Source organism: Mastacembelus armatus, chromosome 20 (genome assembly GCF_900324485.2).
Source record: "Mastacembelus armatus chromosome 20, fMasArm1.2, whole genome shotgun sequence".
Taxonomy (NCBI): domain Eukaryota; kingdom Metazoa; phylum Chordata; class Actinopteri; order Synbranchiformes; family Mastacembelidae; genus Mastacembelus; species Mastacembelus armatus.
In genome coordinates this window covers 19623192-19651069 of record NC_046652.1, presented here as the reverse complement: position 1 = coordinate 19651069, position 27878 = coordinate 19623192, and the positions used below count along the sequence as shown (strand labels likewise).

General features: G+C 44.6%; 1 protein-coding gene across 1 annotated transcript in view; it reads right to left on the bottom strand.

The window, feature by feature from the left end:
* LOC113121853 (uncharacterized) overlaps positions 1-27878 on the bottom strand; it is a gene marked incomplete at its 3' end in the record, with an annotated part of 90904 nt that overhangs the window by 15099 nt on the left and 47927 nt on the right. The window contains exons 2-14 of the mRNA XM_026292695.1: positions 19218-19340; positions 15412-15516; positions 15049-15247; positions 14779-14898; positions 8628-8821; positions 6749-8525; positions 6031-6204; positions 4282-4458; positions 3659-3832; positions 2276-2449; positions 1653-1826; positions 1030-1203; positions 407-580 (exon numbers count right to left, since the gene is read on the bottom strand). Of these exons, the coding sequence (XP_026148480.1) occupies positions 407-580; positions 1030-1203; positions 1653-1826; positions 2276-2449; positions 3659-3832; positions 4282-4458; positions 6031-6204; positions 6749-8525; positions 8628-8821; positions 14779-14898; positions 15049-15247; positions 15412-15516; positions 19218-19263 (3662 nt within the window). The remainder of the gene's footprint in view (positions 1-406; positions 581-1029; positions 1204-1652; positions 1827-2275; positions 2450-3658; positions 3833-4281; positions 4459-6030; positions 6205-6748; positions 8526-8627; positions 8822-14778; positions 14899-15048; positions 15248-15411; positions 15517-19217; positions 19341-27878) is intronic.

Sequence of the window (27878 nt, the reverse complement as noted above, 5' to 3'; positions counted from 1 at the left end):
TCTTGAAAGTGTTGAATGTTTCAGAATGTGTTCAGAGCTGAAGAAGGTTTAGAAAGTAGAAGTTTAGAAAGTGGAAACTCCAAACAGCTGAAGCCAACAGGATGCAGGTTCAAAGCAGTCCCATCCAAAAAGGGACAAAGAGCTGTCATTAATATGAATGCCAACATGCTGCTGCTTCAATAAAGACGGAGTGACTTCAGCTCTGAAACTCTGCCAGCTCCACCTGTGGCTCCATCTATACAAACTCATGTTGTGCAGCCACATTTCTCTGAGAGGGAAAACAGCCTTTCCCATGAAGATCCTCAGTGTGGATCAGTCTAATATCAGCCTCATGTCTGCAGTTTAGTGTCAGCACAACTTTCACATCACATTCATCTCAGCACACAACCTAAACATGGGGTCTGACCTCAGAGTCTCCAGTCTACAGTCTGGACTCTGCAGTCCACCACACAGCTGCTGCACTCCTGGATCCTGCAGGGTGTTCCAGCTCAGGTCCAGTTCTCTCAGATGGGAGGGGTTGGACTTCAGAGCTGAGACCAGATAACCACAGCTGGTCTCTGACAAACTGCAGTCCTTCAACCTGAGTAAAGAAGCAAAGATGTGACGTTAGAAACCAAAGTTCCTCTTGAAAGTGTTGAATGTTTCAGAATGTGTTCAGAGCTGAAGAAGGTTTAGAAAGTAGAAGTTTAGAAAGTGGAAACTCCAAACAGCTGAAGCCAACAGGATGCAGGTTCAAAGCAGTCGCATCCAAAAAGGGACAAAGAGCTGTCATTAATATGAATGCCAACATGCTGCTGCTTCAATAAAGACGGAGTGACTTCAGCTCTGAAACTCTGCCAGCTCCACCTGTGGCTCCATCTATACAAACTCATGTTGTGCAGCCACATTTCTCTGAGAGGGAAAACAGCCTTTCCCATGAAGATCCTCAGTGTGGATCAGTCTAATATCAGCCTCATGTCTGCAGTTTAGTGTCAGCACAACTTTCACATCACATTCATCTCAGCACACAACCTAAACATGGGGTCTGACCTCAGAGTCTCCAGTCTACAGTCTGGACTCTGCAGCCCACCACACAGCTGCTGCACTCCTGGATCCTGCAGGATGTTCCAGCTCAGGTCCAGGTGTCTCAGATGGGAGGGGTTGGACTTCAGAGCTGAGACCAGATAACCACAGCTGGTCTCTGACAACCTGCAGTTCTCCAACCTGAATAAAGAAGCAAAGATGTGACGTTAGAAACCAAAGTTCCTCTTGAAAGTGTTGAATGTTTCAGAATGTGTTCAGAGCTGAAGAAGGTTTAGAAAGTAGAAGTTTAGAAAGTGGAAACTCCAAACAGCTGAAGCCAACAGGATGCAGGTTCAAAGCAGTCCCATCCAAAAAGGGACAAAGAGCTGTCATTAATATGAATGCCAACATGCTGCTGCTTCAATAAAGACGGAGTGACTTCAGCTCTGAAACTCTGCCAGCTCCACCTGTGGCTCCATCTATACAAACTCATGTTCTGCAGCCACATTTCTCTGAGAGGGAAAACAGCCTTTCCCATGAAGATCCTCAGTGTGGATCAGTCTAATATCAGCCTCATGTCTGCAGTTTAGTGTCAGCACAACTTTCACATCACATTCATCTCAGCACACAACCTAAACATGGGGTCTGACCTCAGAGTCTCCAGTATACAGTCTGGACTCTGCAGCCCACCACACAGCTGCTGCACTCCTGGATCCTGTAGGATGTTCCAGCTCAGGTCCAGGTGTCTCAGATGGGAGGGGTTGGACTTCAGAGCTGAGACCAGATAACCACAGCTGGTCTCTGACAAACTGCAGCGACTCAACCTGAATAAAGAATCAAAGATGTGACGTTAGAAACCAAAGTTCCTCTTGAAAGTGTTGAATGTTTCAGAATGTGTTCAGAGCTGAAGAGGGTTTAGAAAGTAGAAGTTTAGAAAGTGGAAACTCCAAACAGCTGAAGCCAACAGGATGCAGGTTCAAAGCAGTCCCATCCAAAAAGGGACAAAGAGCTGTCATTAATATGAATGCCAACATGCTGCTGCTTCAATAAAGACGGAGTGACTTCAGCTCTGAAACTCTGCCAGCTCCACCTGTGGCTCCATCTATACAAACTCGTGTTGTGCAGCCACATTTCTCTGAGAGGGAAAACAGCCTTTCCCATGAAGATCCTCAGTGTGGATCAGTCTAATATCAGCCTCATGTCTGCAGTTTAGTGTCAGCACAACTTTCACATCACATTCATCTCAGCACACAACCTAAACATGGGGTCTGACCTCAGAGTCTCCAGTCTACAGTCTGGACTCTGCAGTCCACCACACAGCTGCTGCACTCCTGGATCTTGCAGGTTGTTGTCACTCAGGTCCAGTTCTCTCAGATGGCAGGGGTTGGACTTCAGAGCTGAGACCAGATAACCACAGATGGTCTTTGACAACCTGCAGCTCTCCAACCTGAATAAAGAACCAAAGACCAACTTCCTGTTTTCTTATTGAACAAACATGAACAATGAATAGAACAACACAATATTATAAATACAACACAAGTGTCAATAGAAACTGGTCCATCCAGCCTGTTATGATGAAATTAGCTGAGGTGTGAATTGATGTCACATTAACATGAAGAAGAAAGTGCAGAAAGATGAAAAATCTCTGACTTTAATTCAAAGTCATTGTGAGAAACAGGAATTTCCATGTGATGTTTTAAATTCGATTCATATGGAGTTAAACTTTGCAACATCTGGTCATGTTGGGTGGGATTGGTTCATTTGACACAGTGGTGCTCGGCCTTTTAGCCTTGCTAGTCTTGGCCCATGAGGCAGCAACAGTAGCAAGGCAGCTTTTGACGCCACGCAGCATCTTCTTTCTTTAAAGCCAAAATATTTCCACACAACTGACACACTGTTCCTCTTTGGCACTAAAGGTTCCATAGAGCCGGGTTCTGTGGAGCCCGAGGCCACTGGACAACAGTCCAATAGCAACATGGATCAAGGTAATGCTTTGTCTGTCAACTGATCTACTGTTTCTTACATGTTGGGACCAGAGGGTCCTCACAGGACTTTGTCCATTTCAACTGACTGAATGAGGGATTATTAGGCTGCACTAACTGGGACTCCCAACAGGTGAGTCCAAGGTGAACCACCTGCTCCAAATCCAATGGCAACATCTAAAAAGGGGCCAATAATCTAGTCCAGGACCCGTTTGGATTTCTGTGTGGAAGAAGCTGTCTGGAAGTTGAGGTTCAGCTTGTGCTTAGGGTTCACCAAGTAGTGCTTCTGGTTTGGCTTTGTCTCCAGGAAATCAATGGAAGTCAATGGAATGTTCTCTGAAGTGATGGAAACACACCTGTCTGTGTGTGTTCTCAACCATCAATATCAATGATCAAAGAAATATTTCTACTGCATCAAAGAAACTGGATCCATTTCCAACAAATATTAGTCCAGAGGATTTTCTGCTGACACATGTGACTCTTTAGACACAATGAGACCAACTTTCTGTGAGACTCAGTCATTTGGGACTAAAGACTGAATTTAGCCTCAGAAAAATCCAAAGACAGGAAAAGAAAATCAACTTCAATAGAAGTTATGTCTGTGCAAACACTGAGTTCAAACAAAAATTCAACACTAAAGATCTACAATAGGAACAAACAGTCAGTGAACTGACCCCAGAGTCTGCAGGCTACAGTCTGGACTCTGCAGTACACGACACAGCTGCTGCACTCCTGGATCCTGCAGGTTGTTCTCACTCAGGTCCAGGTGTCTCAGATGGGAGGGGTTGGACTTCAGAGCTGAGACCAGATAACCACAGCTGGTCTCTGACAAACTGCAGCTGATCAACCTGAATAAAGAAGCAAAGATGTGACGTTAGAAACCAAAGTTCCTCTTGAAAGTGTTGAATATTTCAGAATGTGTTCAGAGCTGAAGAAGGTTTAGAAAGTAGAAGTTTAGAAAGTGGAAACTCCAAACAGCTGAAGCCAACAGCATGCAGGTTCAAAGCAGTCCCATCCAAAAAGGGACAAAGAGCTGTCATTAATATGAATGCCAACATGCTGCTGCTTCAATAAAGACGGAGTGACTTCAGCTCTGAAACTCTGCCAGCTCCACCTGTGGCTCCATCTATACAAACTCATGTTGTGCAGCCACATTTCTCTGAGAGGGAAAACAGCCTTTCCCATGAAGATCCTCAGTGTGGATCAGTCTAATATCAGCCTCATGTCTGCAGTTTAGTGTCAGCACAACTTTCACATCACATTCATCTCAGCACACAACCTAAACATGGGGTCTGACCTCAGAGTCTCCAGTCTACAGTCTGGACTCTGCAGTCCACCACACAGCTGCTGCACTCCTCGATCCTGCAGGTCCCGGTTGTAGCCCAGGTCCAGTTCTCTCAGATGGGAGGGGTTGGACTTCAGAGCTGAGACCAGATAACCACAGCTGGTCTCTGACAAACTGCAGCTCTCCAACCTGAATAAAGAAGCAAAGAAGGAGATCCAATGTGACACTGATGTTGATTACAATGAGGATGGTGATGATGATGATGACAATTCTTCTTCTTTTCATTAGAATAATGAGATGAGATCAACTTGATTAATCCCTGAAGGGAAATGTAGAATGATAATAATGAGAAGAATAATATGAGAACAGTCAGAATAATAGTAATAATAGTCTGACTATATCATGATATTATTGTCAGCACATGGGAAGAGAAGCTGCTTTCCAGCCAACAGCAGAATCAATCTAGTTGATGGCTCATACTGTCACTGTGCAGCTTTAAAGTTTCCTGCTTAAAGTTTGTTGACCCAGTTCCAAAGTGCAGCAAAACAATGCATTGAATTGTTCCTCCTTATTCTATCTGAGCCAAGGAAGCTCCCCCAGGCTCTCCTGTCTCCTGTCTCTTCCCTCTCTGCATCTTCTTCTCTGGCTTTATTGGCTGCAGCCTCAGCACAGCACAGAGGTAAAGCAGCAGCAGCAGCAGCAGCTCAGACACTAAACACAGCTCAACCACCTGGACACATGATTTCATCTGTGTGTCTCTGTGCTCCACATGTGCTTTCATTTCTATGGGATCAACTTTATAGAGACACTGTGGATTTGTTCTTCACAATGAGATTTGGATCAGGGAACAAACTGGGTGGACAGTGTCAGGACCAAAAGCTGCTGGCTTCAGTTCAGGAACAAAAACTACTCAAAGCTTCTTCACACAGCATCAGGATTTGAGGCCTTGGCAATGACAACAGGCTGACAACTGCTTTCTAATGGCCCAGTCCCAATGCACAGACCAGATCATGTCCTTGTGTTGGGACTGATCCCCACTGTGTCATTGGCCACTAAACACAAGCTTTGGAATCCCATTCATAGATTGTTGACAACTGACTGTGTCATATGTTTTCTCTGAGTTTCATCAAGTGAGAAAAATCAGATAGAAATGCAGAGAAAATCCAACATTATCGTCAGCAAACTGATGCTTATTGTGTGGTTTTTGGGACAAAGCAAGACCCAATGTCCACTACAGGGACGTGTTCTTCCCCAAAAAGAAAGAGGACTTTGTTTCTCACAGCCCAAAGTCTTCACTTCTATTCCAAAATGGAAATATTCCAACCTTTTTCCTTCTGGCTCTCAGGAGGATCAGGTCAGATATTAGTCTGGTCCAATATTGACATATTGTTGGGATCCAAACTTGGACAAACACTGGACAGTTTCAGTTGAAACAGTTTCAGCTTTGGACTGTTTCCACAGTTTGTTTAGAAACACAAAGGATTCAGAACAACTTCCTGACAGATGACATTTTTGGGACACTCTGTTCTTCAAAGCTTCTATAGAAAGAAACGCATCATTATTAATATGACTATTCAATATGAGTGAACACACATTATTGAAGACAGCTCAGTGAAATGAAGTGAAACTGAAGGAATCATTCTTAGTCTGCTGAGAATAGAAGAACAATGAAAACACTGGATGGAACAACCAACATTCACAGGAGCTTTAGTTGTGGATTCAACATCTAAGATCTACAATAGGAACAGTCAGTCAACTGACCTCAGAGTCTCCAGTCTACAGTGTGGACTCTGCAGTCCACCACACAGCTGCTGCACTGCTGGATCCTGCAGGTCGTTTCCACTCAGGTCCAGTTCTGTCAGATGGGAGGGGTTGGACTTCAGAGCTGAGGCCACGACTTCGCAGTGAGTCTCTGAGAGTCCACATCTAGAAAGTCTGTGAGGACACATATATTAGAAAAGCTGTTATTATGACAGAGACAATATATTGAGTTGAATCACTTGATGTCAAACAGGGACATGTCCTGTTGTGTCTTCACATCAGTGGTTCAGCTGATCTTCTCTCAGTGGGTGGGACATGAAATAAGAATTCTTCTCACTCTCTGTCACACTGCACACGCTTCATCTTTGTTCTGCTTTCATCTTGGACAGGAAGCAGAGAAAACTCAGTTCCTTTGGAACTTCCACAACAGGCCTGTCCCTGTTTATTCCAATGTTGGACATTTGTCCACATGTGGCAGAAAAACATCAGTGTGTGAAGAGAAACAGAAGAAAAATGTGTCCCATGGAAAAACCATTGGAAAGAAAAAGAAGAACTGTGTTCATTCACTGGACAGAGAGAAAAACACAACAGGAACATCTGCAGCTTTTGGACTGACACCATTTGGAACAGCTCAAGAACATCTGGGACAAAATCCAGCTGCTGTCATTCTCACAATAAACAAGACGAACATTATGGTGATGATCACATCTGGACTTACTTAGCCTTTCTGCAGTTCCTCACAGCTGGTATCAGTGTCCGTCGTCCGTGGATTGATGTGTTGTACTTCTTCAGGTCCAACTCATCCAGAACCTCCTCTGACATCTGCAGCATGTAGGCCAGAGCTGAACACTGGATCTCAGAGAGTCTCTTTTCTGATCTGGTCCCTGACTTCAGGAACTTTTGGATCTCCTGATGGACTGAGTGGTCGTTCAGCTCCATCAGACAGTGGAAGATGTTGATGCTTCTGTCAGGAGAGATATCATCTCTGTTCATCTTCTTCAGGTTGTTGATGGCTCTCTGGATGGTTTCTGGACTGGTCTCTGTCTGACCCAGCAGGTCTCCTAAGACTCTCTGGTTAGACTCCAGACAGAGGCCATGAAGGAAGCGGACAAACAGGTCCAGGTGGCCACTTTTACTGTCCAGGGATTTCTCCATTGCTACGAACAGGAAGTTATCTAGGGTTTGTTTTAAGAACTTATTCATGACCTGTGACTCCCTGTTTGAGTAACAGTGGACCATGTAGACTGCAGCCAGAAACTCCTGAACACTCAGATGAACAAAGCAGTAGACCGATTTCTGGAAGATCACACTCTCTCTTTTGAAGATCTCTGTACAGACTCCTGAGTACACCGAGGCCTCTGGGACATCCAGACCACACTGCTCCAGGTCTTCTTGGTAGAACATGATGTTTCCTTCCTCCAGATGTTCAAACGCCAGCCTCCCCAGCTTCAGAAGAACTTCCCTGTCAGCCTCCATCTGCTGCCGTGGACTCGTCTCATGTCCCTCATGGTACTTGTGCTTCTTCCTGTTTGTCTGAACCAGCAGAAAGTGTGAGTACAGGTCAGTCAGGGTCTTGGGCAGCTCTCCTCTCTGCTCTGTGGTCAACATGTGCTCCAGAACTGTAGCAGTGATCCAGCAGAAGACTGGGATTTGACACATGATGTGGAGGCTCCTGGATGCCTTGATGTGTGAGATGATTCTGTGGGACAGCTCTTCGTCCCTGGACCTCCTCCTGAAGTACTCATCCTTCTGGGCGTCGGTGAAGCCTCGGACTTCTGTCAGCCTGTCCACACACGTAGGAGGGATCCGATTGGCCGCCGCGGGTCGGGAAGTTATCCAGACCAGAGCTGAGGGAAGCAGATTCCCCTGGATGAGGTTTGTCAGCAGCTCGCTTACCGAGGCCTCCTGTGTGACATCAGACACCACCTTGCTGTTGTTGAAATCCAGTGAAAGTCTGCTTTCATCCAGGCCGTCAAAGATGAACAGAACTTTACAGACAGCCAGCTGCTCTGCTGTGACCTTCTGTAATGTTGGATGGAAAACATGGAGCAGCCTGAGAAGACTGATCTGCTCATCTTTGATCAGGTTCAGCTCCCTGAACGAAAGCAGGACCAGCAGACTGACGTCTTGGTTTTCTGAGCCCTCTGCCCAGTCCAGACTGAACCTCTGCACTGAGAAGGTTTTTCCAACACCAGCGACGCCGTTGGTCAGAACCACTCTGATGGGTCTCTGCTGGTCAGGGGAGGCTTTAAAGATCTCGTGGCACTTGATTGGAGTGTCATGGAGGGTCTCCATCTTGGAAGTGGTCTCCAGCTGCCTGACCTCATGTTGGGTATTAACCTCTTCACTCAGTCCCTCTGTGATGTAGAGCTCAGTGTAGATCCTGTTGAGGAGGGTTCCACTTCCTGTTGGATCAGGTCCTTCAGTCACACGTTCACATCTGGTCCTCAGACTGGTCTTATGTTGATCTAAAACCTCCTGCAGACCAGAGTCCACTGGAAGACAAGAAAAAGGGTCCAATCAAACAGACATTTGTGTGACACAGAATCTCGACTGTGAAGGACCAACTCAAATGTAGAACAATCAGTGGGTCCTACTGGTTCTGGATCTTTCTCCACACTGGGGACAGGGAAAGTCTCCTGGTGAACCAGACTGGTCCCTGTATGAGGTGATGCACCGTCTGCAGAACCGGTGTCCACAGCTGGTAGAGACTGGATCCTTCAGGACGTCCTGACACAAAGCACAGCTGGACAGCCGCTGCTCCTCAGAGACCTGAGTCCTGGTCCTGTCCCTGTGGACATGAAGCAAACTGGGATTAGTTGAGGTGGAGACATGTTGAGTGAGGAAACTTTCTTATTGTTGGACTGGACAGAAGCTGGAAACTCCCAGCTGTCTCCCAGCTGGCTTTAAATCAGTTTTCCTCCACAGCTGAACTGGCTGATAATGAAGTTTGGAATCTGATCAACATTCAACACTGAGTTTGTCAGTTTGCAAAGGTTTGCAGCTCAACATCAGCAATATGTTTCAACAAATGTCCAGGTGAGTGTGTAACGTATAGGTCTGATGAGGAAGGCCACTGGCTGACAGCAGTGTTGAAAGTGGAGGGTTTGTTTTTCATAATCACAAATGTCTATGGCTACAACAACAATGAAGCCCCAAACCAGACATGAATAGAAAGGTGTCAGGATCCATTTCACTGGACTTCCGTTTTCTTTTATTTTGGAGGATCCTGACAGGAACTGGTTTTTGATTATTTCTGTTTCCTTTATGTTGACCTAATTAGTTGATTATTTTCACCTGTTTCTTGTTTTGTGCCCGGTCTTTATATACCTTGGTTGTTTCTTGTTTTAGTTGCTGGGTTGTCTGTTATGTATTCTTTTGAGTGCTGCCAAGACAGTGTTTTGAGTGGACTACCTTTTGTTCCCCCAGAGTTAAGTATTTTGTCTCTTTTGGTCTTTGTTAGTTTTCTGGTCCTTTTCCCGTGTCCTCTGTTCATGTGTCTTAGTCTCGTTTCATGTTTTATGCCCTTGTTGTTTCCATGCCTTGATTCCCCGTATTCATGCTCTCGTTTCCCGTGTGTCTGGTGCGTCTCCTTAAATGTGTGTGACCCAGACCCTTCATGCCCTGTTACCCTTGTGTCCGTGTTCCTGCTCCCTGTGTAGTCTGATGCGTCTCCCCAGTTGTGTGTGACCCAGACTACCTCATGTTGTAATTCCCTTAATGTGTTCATGTTCTCTTGTGGTCTGGTGCGTCTCCCGAGGTGTGTGTGTGACCCAGACCTTCATGCCCTGACTCCCCGTCTCTCATGTTCAAGTGTCTGTGTGATCTGGTGCGTCTCCCAAGTGTGTGTGACCCAGACTCCTCCGGCCTTGTTCCTTCGTGTCCTTGTCCTGTGTTCATGTTTTGTCCTTGCTACCCTGCCTAGACCTTTCCCCTTTTGCCTTGAGTTTTGTTCTTGTTTTTCCTAGTCCTGTTAATAAAGTCTTGTGTTGAACCTTAGGTACCAGTGTGGGCGCTTCCTTGGTCCAAAAATTTTATAATAGTTCCCCGAGTCCTGACAAAAGGTCTCAAAGGTCATCTCTGATTTGAGCAGATCTTAGTGGGTGGGGACTGGAACATGGCTCCAGATTATCTGGTGGATAGGTGGCCCCCCAAATTAGGCAAATCCAAGGCAAACGAAATTATCGAATACTTTATGACAGACAATAATCTAAGGGATGTGTGGAGAAGTCGAAATGTGGGTATTAAGAAATATTCTTGGTTCAAACCTAACGGAGAAGGTAAATCTAGAACTGACTACTGGTTAGGGACTAATAGCATCTTGAACATTGTCTCAGATACCAAAATACATAATGCACCTTATCGGATCATTCCTTCATAGACTTGGCTCTAGAGTCCACAGAGGAGACAAACAGGAAAAATAAAAGTCATTGGAAATTTAATGATAATTCAATTAGTCAGACTTAAACAGTGAAGACAGAGAGAGACTTATGGAACTACTACAGGGTAAGTTAGACCAGTTATACCTAAATCGTGCTCGTGGGGGGTTTGTTAGATCTCACGCTAAATAGATCGAAGCAGGGGGAAAAAACTCCTCATACTTTTGTAATTTGGAAAAGAGCAGACAACAAAGAAAAGCAATTACTAGTTTGATGATTAATGGGAATGAATGAGGTTTCATCCTTCTGTTCTAAATTATACTCTTCTAACTGTTCTAATGCTGAGGAGGATGGGTTCTTTGATAGAGAGGTTCTTGTATTGAAAGTTCATTCAAGGAATTATGTGAACAAGATTTTCAAATTGAGGAACTGGATGGGGTTATCTCAAAAATGGCTCTTAGTAAATCTCCAGGGACAGATGGCCCCACAACCAGTTTCTACCAATTCTTTTGGAAAGACCTAAGAAACCTGGTCTTCAATGCTATAAAAGAAGGTGTCGACCAGAAAGAGTTAATGACGAGTATGAAACAAGGACTCATTACTTTGATCCCTAAAGTTGGCAGGGACAGAAGAAGTTAGATAACTTACGCCCTATAACACTGCTAAACACAGATTCTAAAGTTCTCTCTGGGGCCATAGCAATGAGATTAAACAAAGGGTTGGCTTCTGTAATTAGTGAGACACAATCTGGTTTTCTGAAGGGTCGGTCAGTCCATAATAATATTAGGTTGGTTCTAGACTTACTAGATTATAATCATATGTTTAAACTTAATGGGTTCATTTTATTTGTAGACTTCTATAAAGCATTCGGTTCAGTAGAGCACTCTTTATGTTGAAAACTTTACAAAGGTCTGGACTTGGTGAGAAATGTATTAAGTCCATAGGAATGCTGTATGGGGGAACCAACAGCTCAGCAGCCTTAGGTCAGGGCACCTGTTCAGGATTTGACATTAAAAGAGGGACACGTCAGGGTTGTGGTAGCTCCCCTTTGTTATTTATGATGGTGGCTGAGATGTTGTCTGTTCTGATCAAATCTAGCAGCATTGGAGGCTGAAACATGAGTGGAAGACAAATAAGAATCAGTCAGCTTGATGATACAACCCTGTTCCTGAAGGATGTGGAGCAGGTTCCTTTAGTAATACAATCTATTGAATTTTAATAAGCATAAAGACAGAAGTCAGATATCTGGGGGTTAATATCACCAAAAATAAACTGACACCTGAGACTAAAACTATAGGTGACAATATTGAGAACTGCAAAGTGATTTAAACAGGTGGCTACAGAGACATGACCATATTTGGTAGAACTTTATTATCCAACATGGACAGTTTGTCCAGACTTATTTACCCTGCGTTTACTTTACCGATATCGACAAAGATGATCAAAAGAATTAACAGTGTCGACTTTAATTTCATCTGGAGAAATAAGTGTCATCATATTAGAAAGGATGATGTGGTTAAGACTTATGGAGATGGAGGTATGAAGGTTTTGGATTCATGGGTGGAATAGATTTTCTTCTACAGTGTGATTTTGATTGTCAGTCTCTTCCAATTAGGCTTTTGGACTTTCACCGGCAGGTTCTTCTCTATTGGAAACGACTTTACGAGCATCATCTTACAGCACGTAACACTCCTGTGTGGAATAATCGTTATGTGCTGCTTAAACGAGAATCTATAGACATAGATGAGTGGAATTCACAGGGGGTGTGGGCAGCTGCACATTTTATGGATGGAACTGGGGACTTGCTCCCACACGAGGTTTTTTCAAAGAAGTTTTCTCTTAATTGTTCGGGCTGATATTTCTAATAGAATCATTACAGCGTTACCAGTTACTGTAGAACAAATGGTAAGGGAAGACATATTATATTCTAATGCTACTCCCAGCTTGAGAAAGCTCTGCACTGAAGGAGCAGAGTTTTGTAATGAGACGTGCACTAACAGATTTCTTCATAGCTGTTTATTCCATATTATATGTCCAAATGTGTCAAGAGAAGAGATGTTGTTAAAGATTTTGATCCTGTGAAATTAAGAAAATAAGGAAAAATTCCATCTTTTCCTCTTTCCCCCAAGATTAAAGAGATTCACTTTAAAGTTTAAATGAAATATATCCAACCAATGAAATTTAATTTGGAGGTGAATCAATGTTCCTTCTGTGGAACTGAAGATCTCAATCATCTGTTCTTTCATTGTGAGTTTGTATCTTCCTTTAGGAGAGATGTACAGAGCTGGATTCAGGGGAGAAGATTTAAGCCTCTGAATTTGGTGAAATTTGGAATTTATCTGGAAGATAAAAAGGTGATTTCGTTATAAACAATCTTTTATTGCTGCATAAATTTGTTCTTCATAACTGCAGATATCTGAAACTGAAACCCTGTTTTAACCACTGGAGGAATGAGGAGAACCTTTGGTACAGTTCTCTGGAACATGTTGAAAACAACAAAGCTGTTGAAATGTGTGGACGGCTGAAGGAGTTTGATTTGATTTAACCTCTTTGTGTTTGTCCTTCATATTTTGTTAGTTTGTTATTTGTTTGTTTTACATTTGTGTCAGCTGTGCCAGGACTGCTTTATGGATGCTGAGCTTGGATCTTAAGTTGATTGATGCCTGTTGTGTTGTGCAACTTTTTGACACTTCCTGTGTGTGTGATGAAAATATATTGGTCATTCACATTCAGGAAGATCAACATTTTTACAGTTTGGCACAGGTGTGTGTGTGTGTGTAGGAAATGGGGGGGGGGTCTACTGGGAGCAGGTGATGAATCTGATTTAATTGTGTCTCCACAAATAATGAGCATCTCCAGCTTTTTTTAAAGTCTGCAGGCAGAGTCCAACAGAGCGACTGAATAAATAGGCCACAGAATCAACATGCTAGATAAGATCAGATATTAGAATTGAACAATAGCTCAGCTCATCAGTAAAATAATATCTACTCTCAGTCGTGTTGTTAGACTTGAAAGCAGAACTTTGCCTGCATCGTTGGAGGAGGGGGAGGAATCTGATGTGGCACATGGAGACACAGAAAGTATTTCCATGGTAGCAGATGCAGGTGCTGCACAGACAAAGTAAATCCTTAGCCCTGCACAATAAACAATGAATGACACTGTGTTAATGCTGATACAACAAAGCTCTAGAGGGGAATCTAGAAACAGGTTGGACTGTGAGAACACAGGCTGATTCAAACTGGGCTTCCTTCAACATCAACTGATCATTGATCAATTCAGAATCAATACTACTGAGACCATCTATGTTCACTGCCAGAAGGGTCAGATGGAGTCTGTTCCGGCCCAGACCGTGTTAGGCTTTGAGTTTAATAATCAGTCAGAAAAGCGGCCGACAAACAGAGACACCAAACCTAAACCCTGATCAGAGAGCAGAGCATAAAGCACAGCTCTGTTTCTTTAATGGGCTGTTCCTCATTGGTGCCACAATCTTACGCATTAACATTAACGCTGCACATGTGTTTGCATCCAAAAAGCAGCTGTGTTCATTGGGACTGGTTGGCTCAGTGAACTACTGTGCTGCACAGTATTGAGCTGGGTCTCATATTCCATCCTTTGTGGACCTGCTTTGGCTGCGTAGAGTCAAAGTGATGCAGAGACATTTAATAATACTAAGAACTGACCACGTTAGCTCTGCAGCTGGAGCTGACGCTCTAGACTGGATGTTCACGTCCTTTCTCACTCGCTGTGAACTGCAGTGAAAAAACCAACCAGTCAACAGAGGTGTGCAGGGGGAGGGACCGTTACCACGGAGATGGTTTTCCACCTGGAAGCTGTGAATTCCTTCTGACGACTGCATTTAAATGGAGATGAAGAGCTTCGGTCTGTTGTTTCTGTCGGGGACTACACTAACTACTGACACGGCCTCTTAGAAACTCCAACCACAAATATGTTGATTGGTGTCAGTCGGCCTGAAATGTTTCCAGGAAACAGGTTTTTTCGGACTAAATATCTGATCCTCCAGCACAAAAGTCCGTTTTCTGCCCACAGCCTAAATTTGATATATTCTATATATATTTAAAGTTGGATATCTCCTCTCAACCATAGAGTGCAGCTCAAAGGGAAGCCAACGGGTCTCCTGCACCACAGCACTGCATTGTTTTGGTTTGTTTAATGAATCACAGGAAAGGACACCTGATGTTAGTGGATCAGGATTTTGTCTTCCAGACCACAGACAGTTAATGTGCTGGATATAAAGGTCCATACATGTTGAGTAGTGAACTGTGTCCACTCCACATGTCCATGGACTGACAGAGACATTTGGACCATTGACTCATCTTCAGCTCAGTTGATACTAGAAACTGTCTCTTACCCTGAGTCTGGGGGTCCAGGTTCAGGACTGAAGGCTGGAGGAGGAACTATTGACCGGTCACTCTTCATGGACAGACAGCTGGATCCTGCAGACCCTGGTCTCTTTCTGGGGTACCCCCCTCTGCAAACACAAACAGTTAATGTCCTGGATATAAATGTCCATACATATTGAGTAGTGAACTGTGTCCACTCCACATGTCCATGGACTGACAGAGACATTTGGACCATGGACTCATCTTCAGCTCAGTTTACACTAGAAACTGTCTCTTACCCTGAGTCTGGGGGTCCAGGTTCAGGACTGAAGGCTGGAGGAGGAACTATTGACCGGTTACTCTTCATGGACAGACAGCTGAATCCTAGAGACCCTGGTCTGTCCTCCTCTTCCCCCCAACAAAGACTCATCTTCTGTGGTCTGAGAGGGAAACCAGGGACCCTGGAGACCAGAGGAACAAACCCGGTCAGCTGTCCCCCTGTAACGGCAGCAGCTTCTTATTGATTGGACATTAGTTTGATGGAACCATCCCAGAGACACAGTGTGACTGTGACGTCAGGAAACACAAGTCTAAACCAGACTCAATCCCAACATTCATCAATCACATGGATCAATATGTGCAGGTGTCATATTAACACTCACCCTGCTTCCCACTTCCTGTTTCCTCCTTCTTCTTCTCTGTGGACTTTAAAATGGAGTCTGACTTCACACTTTGCTCTTCTTCACATGTGGCAGTGAGTGGACGCTCTGCAACACAAACAGGAAGTCAACAACATCACAGGAAGTTCTCACAGTCTCTCCCAGTGGAAATGGTCCCTCCAGAGGCCTGGTGGTCTCAGTGTTGAACATGTCTCTGGACTATCATAGGACTATCCCAGTCCTCATTAAAGTAATTGTCCAATAAGTGTCAGTGAATCTGGAGCAGACTTTTATTTTGAAATGTCCCTCCCTGCTGTGTGTCTGTCAGCAGCTCCCTGAACAATTTTCAGCAGCTGCTCTCAGTTGATCTTAAACATGATCCTACAGGAACATCAGTGTTTCCTTCAGAACATATGAAAGACTTTGGTCTGAAAAGTCTCCTGTGTCATCAGGACATATTTGGTTGGAAATTCACTGAGTCCTGATGATTTGAATCGTGGCCAGATCTCCTCTCAGCTCTGTCAGGTGGAAAATGTCTGAGCTCAGAGTTTCAGCCTGACCAAGTGTTGTTGTTTGTTTCAGCCACTAGATGGAGCCAGAACATCTGGAGCTGCAGCTGGAGGGACTTCAACTCAGGAAAACTACAGATCACAGCAGAAACATCAGTCGATCCACTGATGGCAAATGAAACTGTTCCATCATATTTCAGTCCAAAGAAGAAACAACAGCTGTGGTTCTTTGTTTCCTGTCCCACTGACTGAATCTCAAGGCATTTGGTGTCGTTTTATGCTCATTGTTCATTTCTTTGTTGTTGTTTTGCATCTTTTTGCTTCACTTTTTGAAACTAACTAGAAATATGTCCCTTCAAACAGAAGAAACTGGGACTTTGGCTCAGACTCTGGCTCTGTTCTTAGAGCCCCTATACATATGCACATGTATGTGGAACCACATGTATGTGGAACATGTGTGGACCTGAATCCAGGGCCCTGATGGGGCCAGTATTTCCCTGAATACACACTGGACAATGGGTTTTATTCTGAGCTGGCTGAGATGGATCTGCAACTGTCAGCAGCTCTTTAACAAACAAGCACAATCACAATCAAACTGTGGCTGTAAAAAAGGAAGAAACAGTCGCTGACTCACTGACAAACAGTCTCAGGGTCTGAGTTCAGGACTGAAGGTCACAGGATCAGGTCTGGACCAGTCCCTCTTCACACACAGACAGCTGGATCCTGGACACTCTGGTCTCTGTCTGTGTACAGGTACTACTTATATACTTCTAGTCTGCTTTTTAGTGTATTTGCAGTACACTTTGAAGTACACAGCAAATAAACTGTGATATATACTGTTAGTTAGTACTCACATTACACTCCAATCCTTTTAGTGTCTTTGCAGACAGACCAGTCCAACCAGGACCCCAAGCCCACTACACAACAGAGGCCAGGACATGGTCCCAGCAGCTGGTACTCTGAGGGTCCAGGTACCAACAAGTGGACAACATGAATTAAATCCAACACAGCAACACACACAATGTGACTATTTACTCTAAAGTACTCCACCTAATACTACAAGACAAATACCTAAATGTTGTGTATAAGTAGGGATGGGAACTGAGACCAGGACCAGTATTGATTCTGCCTATTGGCCCGATTCTTTATTGATTCGCCAAGTTTCCGTCAGTCAAACTAAAGTCCAGGCTGCATATACTTATATTTCTCTGTGTACTTGTCAGTGTAGTCCAAGTATTCTTGGGTATATTTGTTCTGTGTATCTCTGATAAGTACATCCAAGGTAAAGGTGAAGTCTACTCCCCTGCACTAATACCACACTCGACTAAACGTCTTTTCAGTGTTTGGTTTGCAGCTGTTTCTGTCACACACCCACTGGAAACCAGAACCAGTTGACCACCAGCTCCTGCATAGTCCACTGGGTTGGGAGCTTTGCGTGGGCCGGTCTGAGTCCTCCCAGCCTGATCCTGGTCCCTTCACGGCAGCACTACTCCCACACTGAGTATTAGCCGAACATTTAGGACCAGAGAGAAGGAGCCTTTCTGAACCACACACACCTGGACAGCTGTGTAAGACACACACAGGCCACTGACCAACACCTGCTGCTGGAATTCAGGTCTTTTTAAAGGATCCTCTTCCGAACATCTGGAAAACGGCTGAAACACATATTTAAACCTGTTTCCTCAGCTGCCTGTCTCTGCCTCTGGACTTTGACCTGACTTAGATTCTGAGACCTGGTCTGTCTCTGGGCTGGACAGGGAGCTGATCTTCTCCTGGACCCGGACGCCCATTAACCACACGAGCAGCCCAGTCCAGCACTACAGGAGGTGGTAGGGTCATTTATCAAGCAGCAGAAAAACAGTGAGGTGGGCTGGTTTCATCTCCACCCACAGAGGGTGATTCGGTCCTGTACCAGGACCAGAAACAGCCTCATTAAAGTCCCCAGCTCTGTGGGGCTCCAGCCCTGCGTCCACACACATTAGAACAAGCTGCTGATGCTTTTTTATTGACACTAAACTGAAAAAAGGCAGCAAACTGCCCCACTTCCTGTGGGCAGGTTACACAGCTGCTGGGACCCTGTTCCCAGAGGCCTGATGCTTATGGGGGAGTCCAACGTGAAAAACCAGTCCACCGCAGTAACAGTGTCCTGTCACCTCAACCCTCATTCTGTTTGAATAGTGGGGGAGGAGACTAATATCAGTCCTGCACGGGGCCTTTTAGAGGGTCAGGACTGTGGCTTTTATACAGACCAGAGAACCAGAACAACATAAGAGAAACAGCAACTATAAGAGGAACTTGTTGTTTCTGACGCACTTTTCTCAGAAAGGTCCCAGAGCTGTCGTCTCCAGAAACTCTGAAACCCTCAGGAAGGTCTGGACTTCCATGGACCTAAACCTGAACACTGACACTGGTCCACTGTGAACTCAGGGAGCTGGAGCAGTTGTAGTTTCTGTTGATGCTGCTGATGGACCCTATGGTCCAACAGTTGGCTGTCAGACCCACAAACACACAGACCCCTAAAGAAAAGCATCGACAACAACAACAGCACAGACTTGGTCATATTTGGTTTTCATATCAACACTGTATCAGCAGCTACGGTTCGATCCCGACACAATCAGCTGGATAGAAAAACCTGAGTCACGTTTACCAGCTCCTTCACAATAAAAGCCTCAAAGCATTTCTGACACCCCTCAATATTTTAAAGACTTTTAAAAATAGAGGCGTCCTTTACTTTGAAGGGCTGACGTCAGGCTGCTTCGTCCCGCGTGATTCACTGAAAACCCCCGTTTCCATCAAACACACGTGGTAACAGGAGGAAACAGCCTGTTACTGCCCAAAGTCTCTGTCTGTGGTACTGACCTCTGCAAACACAAACATGGTTTTATTGATTTCACATCAATCACTGATCAATCGACTGTTTATGGAGCCCTGAATCCACAAATGCTCACAGACAGGAAGTTTCAACGTTTCTGAACCAGGCCATTCAAGTGACGCAGTAACAAAACAGAAAACAGGAAGTCCCGCCACACGGACATGAAGCCAGAGTCCAATGGACTCAGAGCAGGCAGCACAACAACTGTCTTTAAAGCTGGGCCTCTGTTCTGGGCTCAGCTGCAGCTTTAATGTGGATTCTTCAGCGGATCAGGACTTTGTGTCCACAGGAAGTCATGGACTGTTGTTCCCTCCTTTAGTTTCAGCGGCTTTGTGCGGACCCAGGTTCTTCCCTCCACAGTCCACAGAGAGAAAAGTGAGTGTGAGCCTCCAACAGTCAGATCATAATAATGTTGGATTAACACTCACCTGCCTCAGCTTCACTTTTCCTCCTCCTGCTGTCTGCTCTCAACATGGAGTCTGAGCTCACCCACTGAACACTTCCTGCTGCGCCACAGGAAGTCACATGACTCTGTGGTTACAGCAGTACCACTACACACATGAGTACACTACCCGCTCTGATCTGGGTTTAATGTTGTACTGCAGCTCTACTGGGTACTGAACTTACAGGTACTACTTATATACTTCTAGCCTGCTTTTTAGTGTATTTGCAGTACACTTTGAAGTACACAGCAAATAAACTGTGATATATATTGTTAGTTAGTACTCACATTACACTCCAATACTTTTAGTGTATTTGCAGAAAGACCAGTCCAACCAGGATCCCAAGCCCACTACACAACAAAGTCCAGGACATGGTCCCAGCAGCTGGGACTCTGAGGGTCCAGGTACCAACAAGTGGAATCTGAACTCATGGACTCAACATTTTCTGCTGCGCCACATTTACAGGAAGTCACATGACCCTGAGTGCGTCTGCATGTTAGCGATCACACAAACACACACACTTTAACATGACGTGTTCATGAGCTTCTCTCAGCTTGAACAGGGAGAATTAAAATGTTTTTGAGTCCAAATCAAAAATAAATAAGAACAATCCCAGGTTTCTTTTCAGCACTGTAGCCAGGCTGACAAAAAGTCACAGCTCTGTTGAGCCCAGTGTTCCCTTAGCTCTCAGCAGTGATGAATTTATGAGTTTCTTTACAAATAAAATCACAACTATTAGAGATAAAATTCAGCAGATGCTTCCTATACCTGCAATAAATGAATCTTCTACTACAGTAGCTCTTGAATCATCTGTAGGACCTCAGTTATGTTTAGACTGCTTCTCTCCTATAGATCTCTCTGAATTTACATCAGTAGTTGCTTCATCAAAATCATCAACGTGTCTCTTAGACCCCATCCCGACTAGACTGCTTAAAGGCACCCTGCCATTAATGAACTCATCTTTATTGGACTTGGTAAATTTATCTCTAGTATCAGGCTACGTACCACAGGCCTTTAAGACTGCAGTAATCAAACCTTTCCTCAAAAAGCCTAGTCTTGATCCAGGAGTCTTGGCTAATTATAGACCAATAACCAACCTGCCATTTATTTCTAAAATCCTAGAAAAAGCTGTTGCTAAGCAGCTATCAGACCACTTACACAGGAATGAACTATTTGAAGATTTCCAATCAGGATTTAGAGCACATCATAGTACAGAAACAGCACTGTTGAAAGTTACCAACGATCTTCTCTTAGCCTCAGATAATGGACTTGTTTCGATACTTGTCCTCCTAGACCTTAGTGCAGCATTCGACACCATTGACCACATCTTATTACAGAGACTGGAGCATGTGACTGGTATCAGAGGAACAGCGTTAAAATGGTTCCAATCCTATTTATCGGACAGATTCCAGTTTGTTCATGTCCATGATGAACCTTCCACACAAACAAAAGTTAGTTATGGAGTTCCACAAGGCTCCGTGCTAGGACCGATTCTGTTCACCCTGTACATGCTTCCTTTGGGCTATGTCATTAGGAAACACTCTATTAATTACCACTGCTATGCCTGTCTAACTGACATACAAGCCTGGATGACCAGTAACTTTTTACTTTTAGCAGAAGTCATTATATTTGGGCCAAAAAATCTCAGAAATAACTTTTCTCAAATTATAGCTACTCTAGATGGCATAGCACTGGCCTCCAGCACTACTGTAAAAAACCTTGGAGTTATTTTTGACCAGGACATGTCCTTTAACTCACTAGATTGGCCTCTAGATTACTGTAACTCATTACTATCTGGATGTCCCAATATCCCCATAAAAAGCCTCCAGTTAATCCAGAATGCCTCAGCCAGAGTCCTTTAACATGACGTGTTCATGAGCTTCTCTCAGCTTGAACAGGGAGAATTAAAGTGTGTTTGAGTCCAAATCATCATCATCATGTTTCATAATATTGAAATGGCCCATTTGACTGAGTGGGAACATGTGTCCAGGCATCTCAGGTTGTGAAGCACATTCATTCATACTGTTTCTAGTCCTGTCTGTAGGAAGCTCATGGTGTTTGGAAATGAAATCACATGTTTAGTCACATTAAAGTCTCCTCCTTCTTCTTCTACGTTGCTTTTACCTGCATGGTAGATAAAGTCCTGTTTCCTCTCTGACTAATGAAATATATACGGCTCTGAAAAGAAGAACTGAATCCCTGCTGTTTCATCCCAAGACCTTCTTCTGCTCCCTCTTCCAGGAGTTAGTCGGCCTCCACTTGTCCACGTCCACTGAGGTCTGACAGAAAGGCCGTTTGATTGACACAAGGGGGGTCATCAGGTCTCACAATAACACCAACACTGGGCTACCCACAGACGAGCCTGTCTGTTAATATGCTCAGCTACATGAAGACGACGATGGTAAAAAGGGTCAAAACTGGACGGAACAATCAACCGATCAGTCGACCTCTAGGGTTGAGGTCACACAGCATCTGACTGACATCATCTTCAGCCTCAGAAAGACAGAGACCACTCATGGTCTATAGACGGAGACATGGTCCTCACCATCTGGATCTATGTCTGTCTGACACAAAGTGCTGCGACACATCAGTGATGTGGTTCCTCACAGGATCATTATGAACTCAGGACTAACAGACTTTGGTCTCTGGATTAAAGCTCAGCTCCTGGAGCAGACGTCACTTTGCAGCTCATGGGGCCACATTTGATTCATTCACTTGGTACAAAGACAGTTTAATTTAATGTGTGGATTTTCAAAATAAAACACAAATATTTCTACAGTATTTAAGATGAATGAAATTGATCATTTCAAGACTAAAGACAGAACAAATGCATTAAAAAGACACGACTGCATGTTTATGTACCAAATGTTCTGTTCACCTCTTGGTGTTAGTCGTGTTTTATGTCAGAGGAGCCTGGTTGTTCCTAAAAGTCAAATATTTGAAGAGAACTTCTTACTTTGCTGACTTTATGAGGATCCACCCGGGACACCCAGGCTGCTTCGTCCCACGGGATTTACTGGATCCACCAAAGACATGATGAGGAGGAGGAAACAGTCTGTTATTGGTCAAACGTCTGTCAACAAATCCAGTGTTTCCTGTTTGTTTGTATCTGACTGTGGAAACACACAGAGTATCAGAGGAATCAGAGACAAATGAATCCACATCATGTGTTCTAACTTCTTCCTGTGCAGTTGTCAGGTCCTGACATATTAAACACATGGATGAAGTGTGAAAAACAAACATTGGAAACTGTCCCTCCAGAGGCCTGGGGCCAGTTCTCCGTACGTCCTTATCACATCTGAGATGATCTGATCCAGCTGATCGTTCTCTGGCTGATCAGGTTCTTCAAACACACCTGTTGTTGATGATCAGTTTGACTGGACTGACTTATCTGAGATCACTGCACGTCCATGCTCTGGTTTAAAAGGGGCCATGTGTCCATAGTAGAAACACTGATCAGCTACGCTGCTATTGGTTCCCACTTTTTCTCAGCGACAGAACAAGAACTCTTAATGGAGGGCTATGGAGGGTTCCAACACTGAATTAGAACATCAGGGAACAGCTCCAAGGCTGCAAAAGCCAAGAGGGAGGGTTGGCAAATTAAATGTGTAAGTAGTGACAGTGTTAGATGTTTTATCACTTCTTACACTTTATATGATGCACTTTTCTTTGTTAATGTTCATAATTACTTTACTCTTTTATATTAGAGCCACCACAGGACCCACTAGAACCTGGGAACAAGTAAAGGTGAACTACAAGAACATTCTCCAAAATGGGAATATGAACTACATGTACTGTTCTTTTTCAAAGACTGTGGCATGACGGGCTTGTTTGTTTATATCAGCAACCAGGAAAAAGGCAGAGCAAAACCAAAAACAGGTGCTGGTCCTGCACCCCCACGTCACAGCCCTGCAGAAGAGCTGGCCCTTGGGTTAAATGTGAACCGGCCCAAAGTTCAGAACATCCCTGGGGGCAGGTCTTCCTTAGACCCACAGCAGCAGCACCTTCATTCCTGGTAAAGAGGCTTTTGATTCTCTGTGTGTGCTGTGAAATGATTGGTTCCTACCTTGTAGCTGGTGTGATCCACATGTCAGCTACAGTCACTTCAGCTGTTAGACCTTGAGTAGTGCTCTGAACTGCACTGACATGAAAGGAAGCAGCTAAACCGACTCTGACTGAAGGTAAAAGTGCTGCTGTGTCTTTCACTGGGTGTCTCATTGTGATCAAAGTGTTTCCCCTTTGTGCAGTTTCACATAACACACCAACACTTTGACCTGTTCCCGTGCAAGTGGTGGCTGAAGCCTGTGCAGGGAGTTTTTCCATCAGTAGTGAGGACAGTGTGTCACTTTGTCACACCATTTATTGTCTTTGCACAGGACAGTGAAGAAACCCTCTGGGATGATGAGTGTCCTTTGGAGGAAGAACCTGTAGGTGCACGACTACACAGAAACACACACTTTATAATACACACTATAAAGCTGATGTGTCGACTGATGTACTTCCTGTTTCTGACTGCAGTATGAGTCCACATGTGCAGAGAAGTGATACAGAGGTGGACAGTGCTGCACATCTGTTTGGTTTGGTTTTGACAGCTCAGGTTCTTTTCTCAGCAAATGCCACAGGGTGACATCTGTTCCCTCTATAGACGTCATCTGCAGCTTAGACTGAATATTTGGAATTAAAAACCAAACCTGAAGGGAGAAATGGATCCAGCAGCTAAAGAAGAAGAAACTTGCACTAGAGATAGAGGTGCTGCCAAAGGAACTTCAGAGTAAGGACTTAAACACCATTTCACCCAGAGCACGACTGTTGACTTTGCATAACAACATCTGTCTCTGCAGGAGAACATGAACCTTTTTATCAATGAAAACCACATTTGACTCGTCTGTGTCTTTATTTATTTTTAGAATTCCTCTCAAAAACAGTGTCCCACAATCCTGTGCAGCTCAGCCACTAGGTTGGTCAAGTGCACTGGCTGGAGGTCGTCATCAGGCTGCACCTCCTCTCCTTTCTAATGGTGCTGATGTTGTGTGATACAGCACATGTGACAATGATGCCCTGTCAGGTTCAACCCTCAGACTGTTCAGACCCTGAAATCTTCCCTTTAGTTGCCCAAAGGTCATGTCACTGCCTTGTCCTGCCTAGACCTGCATTGTAACGGGTTTGTGGCCCAGGATAGGGGTCAGGGAATGGGGTCATAAAATCCTGCCTACAGGCATAGCACCTGTCCCCAAGCAGGATCCCATTGTAGTCCCCTGTACGATGGTCAAATGCAGTTGTGTTAGCCCAGAATAAGTGTGTAAAAGCTTGACATTCATATTTTCTTACCACATTTAAATAATGTGCATCAACGTGAAAAGTCTTGAGTCAGTCCCAGATCCTGGCTTTTGGCTCCCACGTGGTGATATGGCCCATAGAGTCCCACACCATCTAAGACTCTTTAGTCAGTCACCTGCACTTATTGGACACATTCCTCTATATATTACCAATCCACCATAAAAAGAACTGTAATAGTAACTCACCTGCACATTGATACTGTGAACCCCCTTTAGGTTTACAAAACCCCCTTCACTGGGGCCTGGAGGGGCCTTGGTATGACTGTGTGTGCAGCCTATGGCACCAGTCACATTAGGAAAGCCTGGGGCACAGTCAGTTCATATTTACTGGTGTGGTCTCAGTCACATGGTTTTCATTAACAAGTAGAACGTACCTGCAATGGCCACAAAGCTGTTTTACTACTTGGGGTCTTAAGTGGCTTGGAAAGACCACAGAACCCCCTAAAAACTGTTTGAGGGCCAAGTAAACTTTGGCCAAGTTCTCCACATCTGCAATAGTGTAAAGGAAAGTACCACCTACAAAGAATCTCAGCGTGATGCCCAGTTTGTGCTGCTGCTAAAGGCCAAACTTTTAAAATGAGGTTCCAGCTAATTAATTATGTCACTGACAAACTCAGGTGAAAAACCATGTTGTTCAGAAAGTCCAGGATCCTGGTCTCCAGCCTGCTGGGACTGTTATTACTTCAGTCCTTATTAAAGCTGTTTACAGCACCAGGGGAACAGGTCTGAGTCTATTGTGTTGGTGTTTGTTTCAGCCACAACATGAGGAGCTGCAGCTGAAGCTTCAGGGCTGAAGCTCAGAAACTACAGGTCCCAGCAGAAACATCAGTCAGTTGGTTGATGGGAAATTAAACCACAGCTGTCTGGTCGTTTCTCAAATATGACTCAAATATTTGTTTTCAGTCACAGGAGCTGAATTTCTTTTCCTGTTTTTCTGTTTGTTTTGTGGTTTTGACCTGAGCTCTGTGACTTTCAAAATAAAAGATGTCCCTTCATCCAGAGACACAGGCCCAAGGGCCCCTGAGCTCTCAGGCCCCTGGTTAATCCAGCCCTGATGATTAGACAGTTTCCAGCAGCAGCTCTATGGACTCTGGACTCCTCACACACACAGATCAACACGTTTCAGTGAAATCTAATGAAGCTACAGTTACAGACGAACATGGACACAGGCAGCTTCACTTAGCACAGCTTCCACAACCACTTTATGTCGGCTAAAGAAAAGGATCCACTTCCTGTGAGGAACCGAGTCTGTCTGCTCTGAAAATGGAGTCTGAGCCATCGACTGAACACTTCCTGCTGCGCCACATTCACAGGAAGTCACATGACTCTGTGTGCGTCTGTGTGTTAGCGATCACACAAACACACACACTTTAAGGTGATGTGTTTATGAGCATCTCTCAGCTTCAGCAGGTGGAATCAAACTGGATCTTGTTGCTCAGGTGTCTTTATTTTTAAATCCTGACCATGTGTCCAAGGACTGACTGAGTCCATCTGTCCAACTGGACCTGAACCAGGCCACAACAGAGTACTGTCAGTACTGCAGTACTCCCGTGGAGCTGCCTGGTCTTTCTGTGGATCTATTTTAGTTCGGTCCGTGTCCCAGGTTTGAGCTCAGCTCGTCTCCCTGTGTGTCGTCTAAATGCAACTGAGCCAAAAACCCAGTGTTGGATGTTTGAGCCTCAGCAGCACCACCTGCTGTCCAAAGCAACAAACTACCTGGCTGAAGTCCAGCTCCTCACACATCCTGCAGTACAACAAGGACTTTGACAGCACTGGACTGCTGATACTGGTCTACTGGGAACTCAGGGAGCTGGAGCTGACAGGTAGTGCCCAGACCAGAACTAAAGCTGGTTCTCTTCCTCAGTGTGCTGAGCTGTAGAGCTGGATATCCACACTGATCTCCTGGTTCCAGTCAGGATGATTCTTTCATTTGACAACCACACATTTTTCTTGGCAAATGGAAAAGGACTCAAACATGACACATCTGGATTTGAGGCCCACGTGACCTCACTGAGTTCAGCTCATGGCTCATTGTCCCAGTACTTATATATACTGCCATAGAACAAACATCTGCACAATCACATCTGGATTTGTTTCCCATCTAAGCCTCTAAATGTCCAGGCCTATCAACTGTGTCCCACTCTGATGGATCACATGAAACAGGAAGCTTCAGTCATTTTGGAGCTTTTCATTCCAATTAGCAGGAGATCCTTAAGCTGAACAACAGAAATGAGTCCAACAACATGCAACACAATATCAGTGGGCAACACTGATGCAAAGAAATCCACACCAGACTGTGGAAACCAGCTCAGTCTAAGACTCAGCACAGACCAGTCCAGGTCACAGACTGGACTATAACCAGAACACAGTACTGGTGGTCCAGATTCACTACAGACAACACACTGGTTTGAAACAGACTGAACTTCCTAAGGCACCAAACCACTTTCCTGTCAGCACATCAGCATTTCTGCTGAACTGGCTCCTCTGACCTAAAACAGACCCTATATAGAACTAAATCAAGAGTCCAGGCTCCATGAAACACTGACTGACCATCTGCTCTCTACCTGCCAACATACTGGTCCTCTCAATCCAAATAAGATGCTGCAGAACTTGCTTGATAATCCTCATGTTTTTAGGTTTTCTTCAGGGTCACAGTGATCCAGGTCCAGATGTCTGGACATCCCTGGGTTCACTGAAAACTGGAGCTGCTAACGGCTAATTCGGCCACTTTTAATGGACACGGTATCAATTCAATGTGGACAATTCTGGGCTAAGAACATGGTGCTCCCAGAGAACAGCAGAATCTGTAGCTGACACCATAACAGCACATTTGATGAGCTTCCTCCGTTTGAACCAAAAGTCCAGTTTCATCCAGAGCAGAGAAAAGTTCTCTACCAGCCAACGAACCAAAACAGCACAGCCCCAGACTGACAGAGACCTCAAATGCCTGCAGACAACACAGCATCATCATCAGTCGGGTCAGGAATTAGTGAACTACTAATTAAAAAAGAGAAACAGATCCAGTCTGGTTCTGCTCCCACCTGCCTCACTGACACAGACACATGTCAGAAAGTCCAAAGAGCTGAACAGAAAAATCTTGAATTAGAGATCAGAGACATGTTTCTGTTCCTGTCTAATTTCCAACAAGTCTATGTTCTTATCAGCAGAGTTTGGATCTTGGTTCCTTTATCGATTTGATCCAAAGACTCATTTCTGTGTTTATTTGAGCACGTGGTCATTGACTAAGGAACGCACTGAAGCATCAGGACAAGTGTTCCAGCTCCATTAGTCCCAGTGGAGATGGTAGATG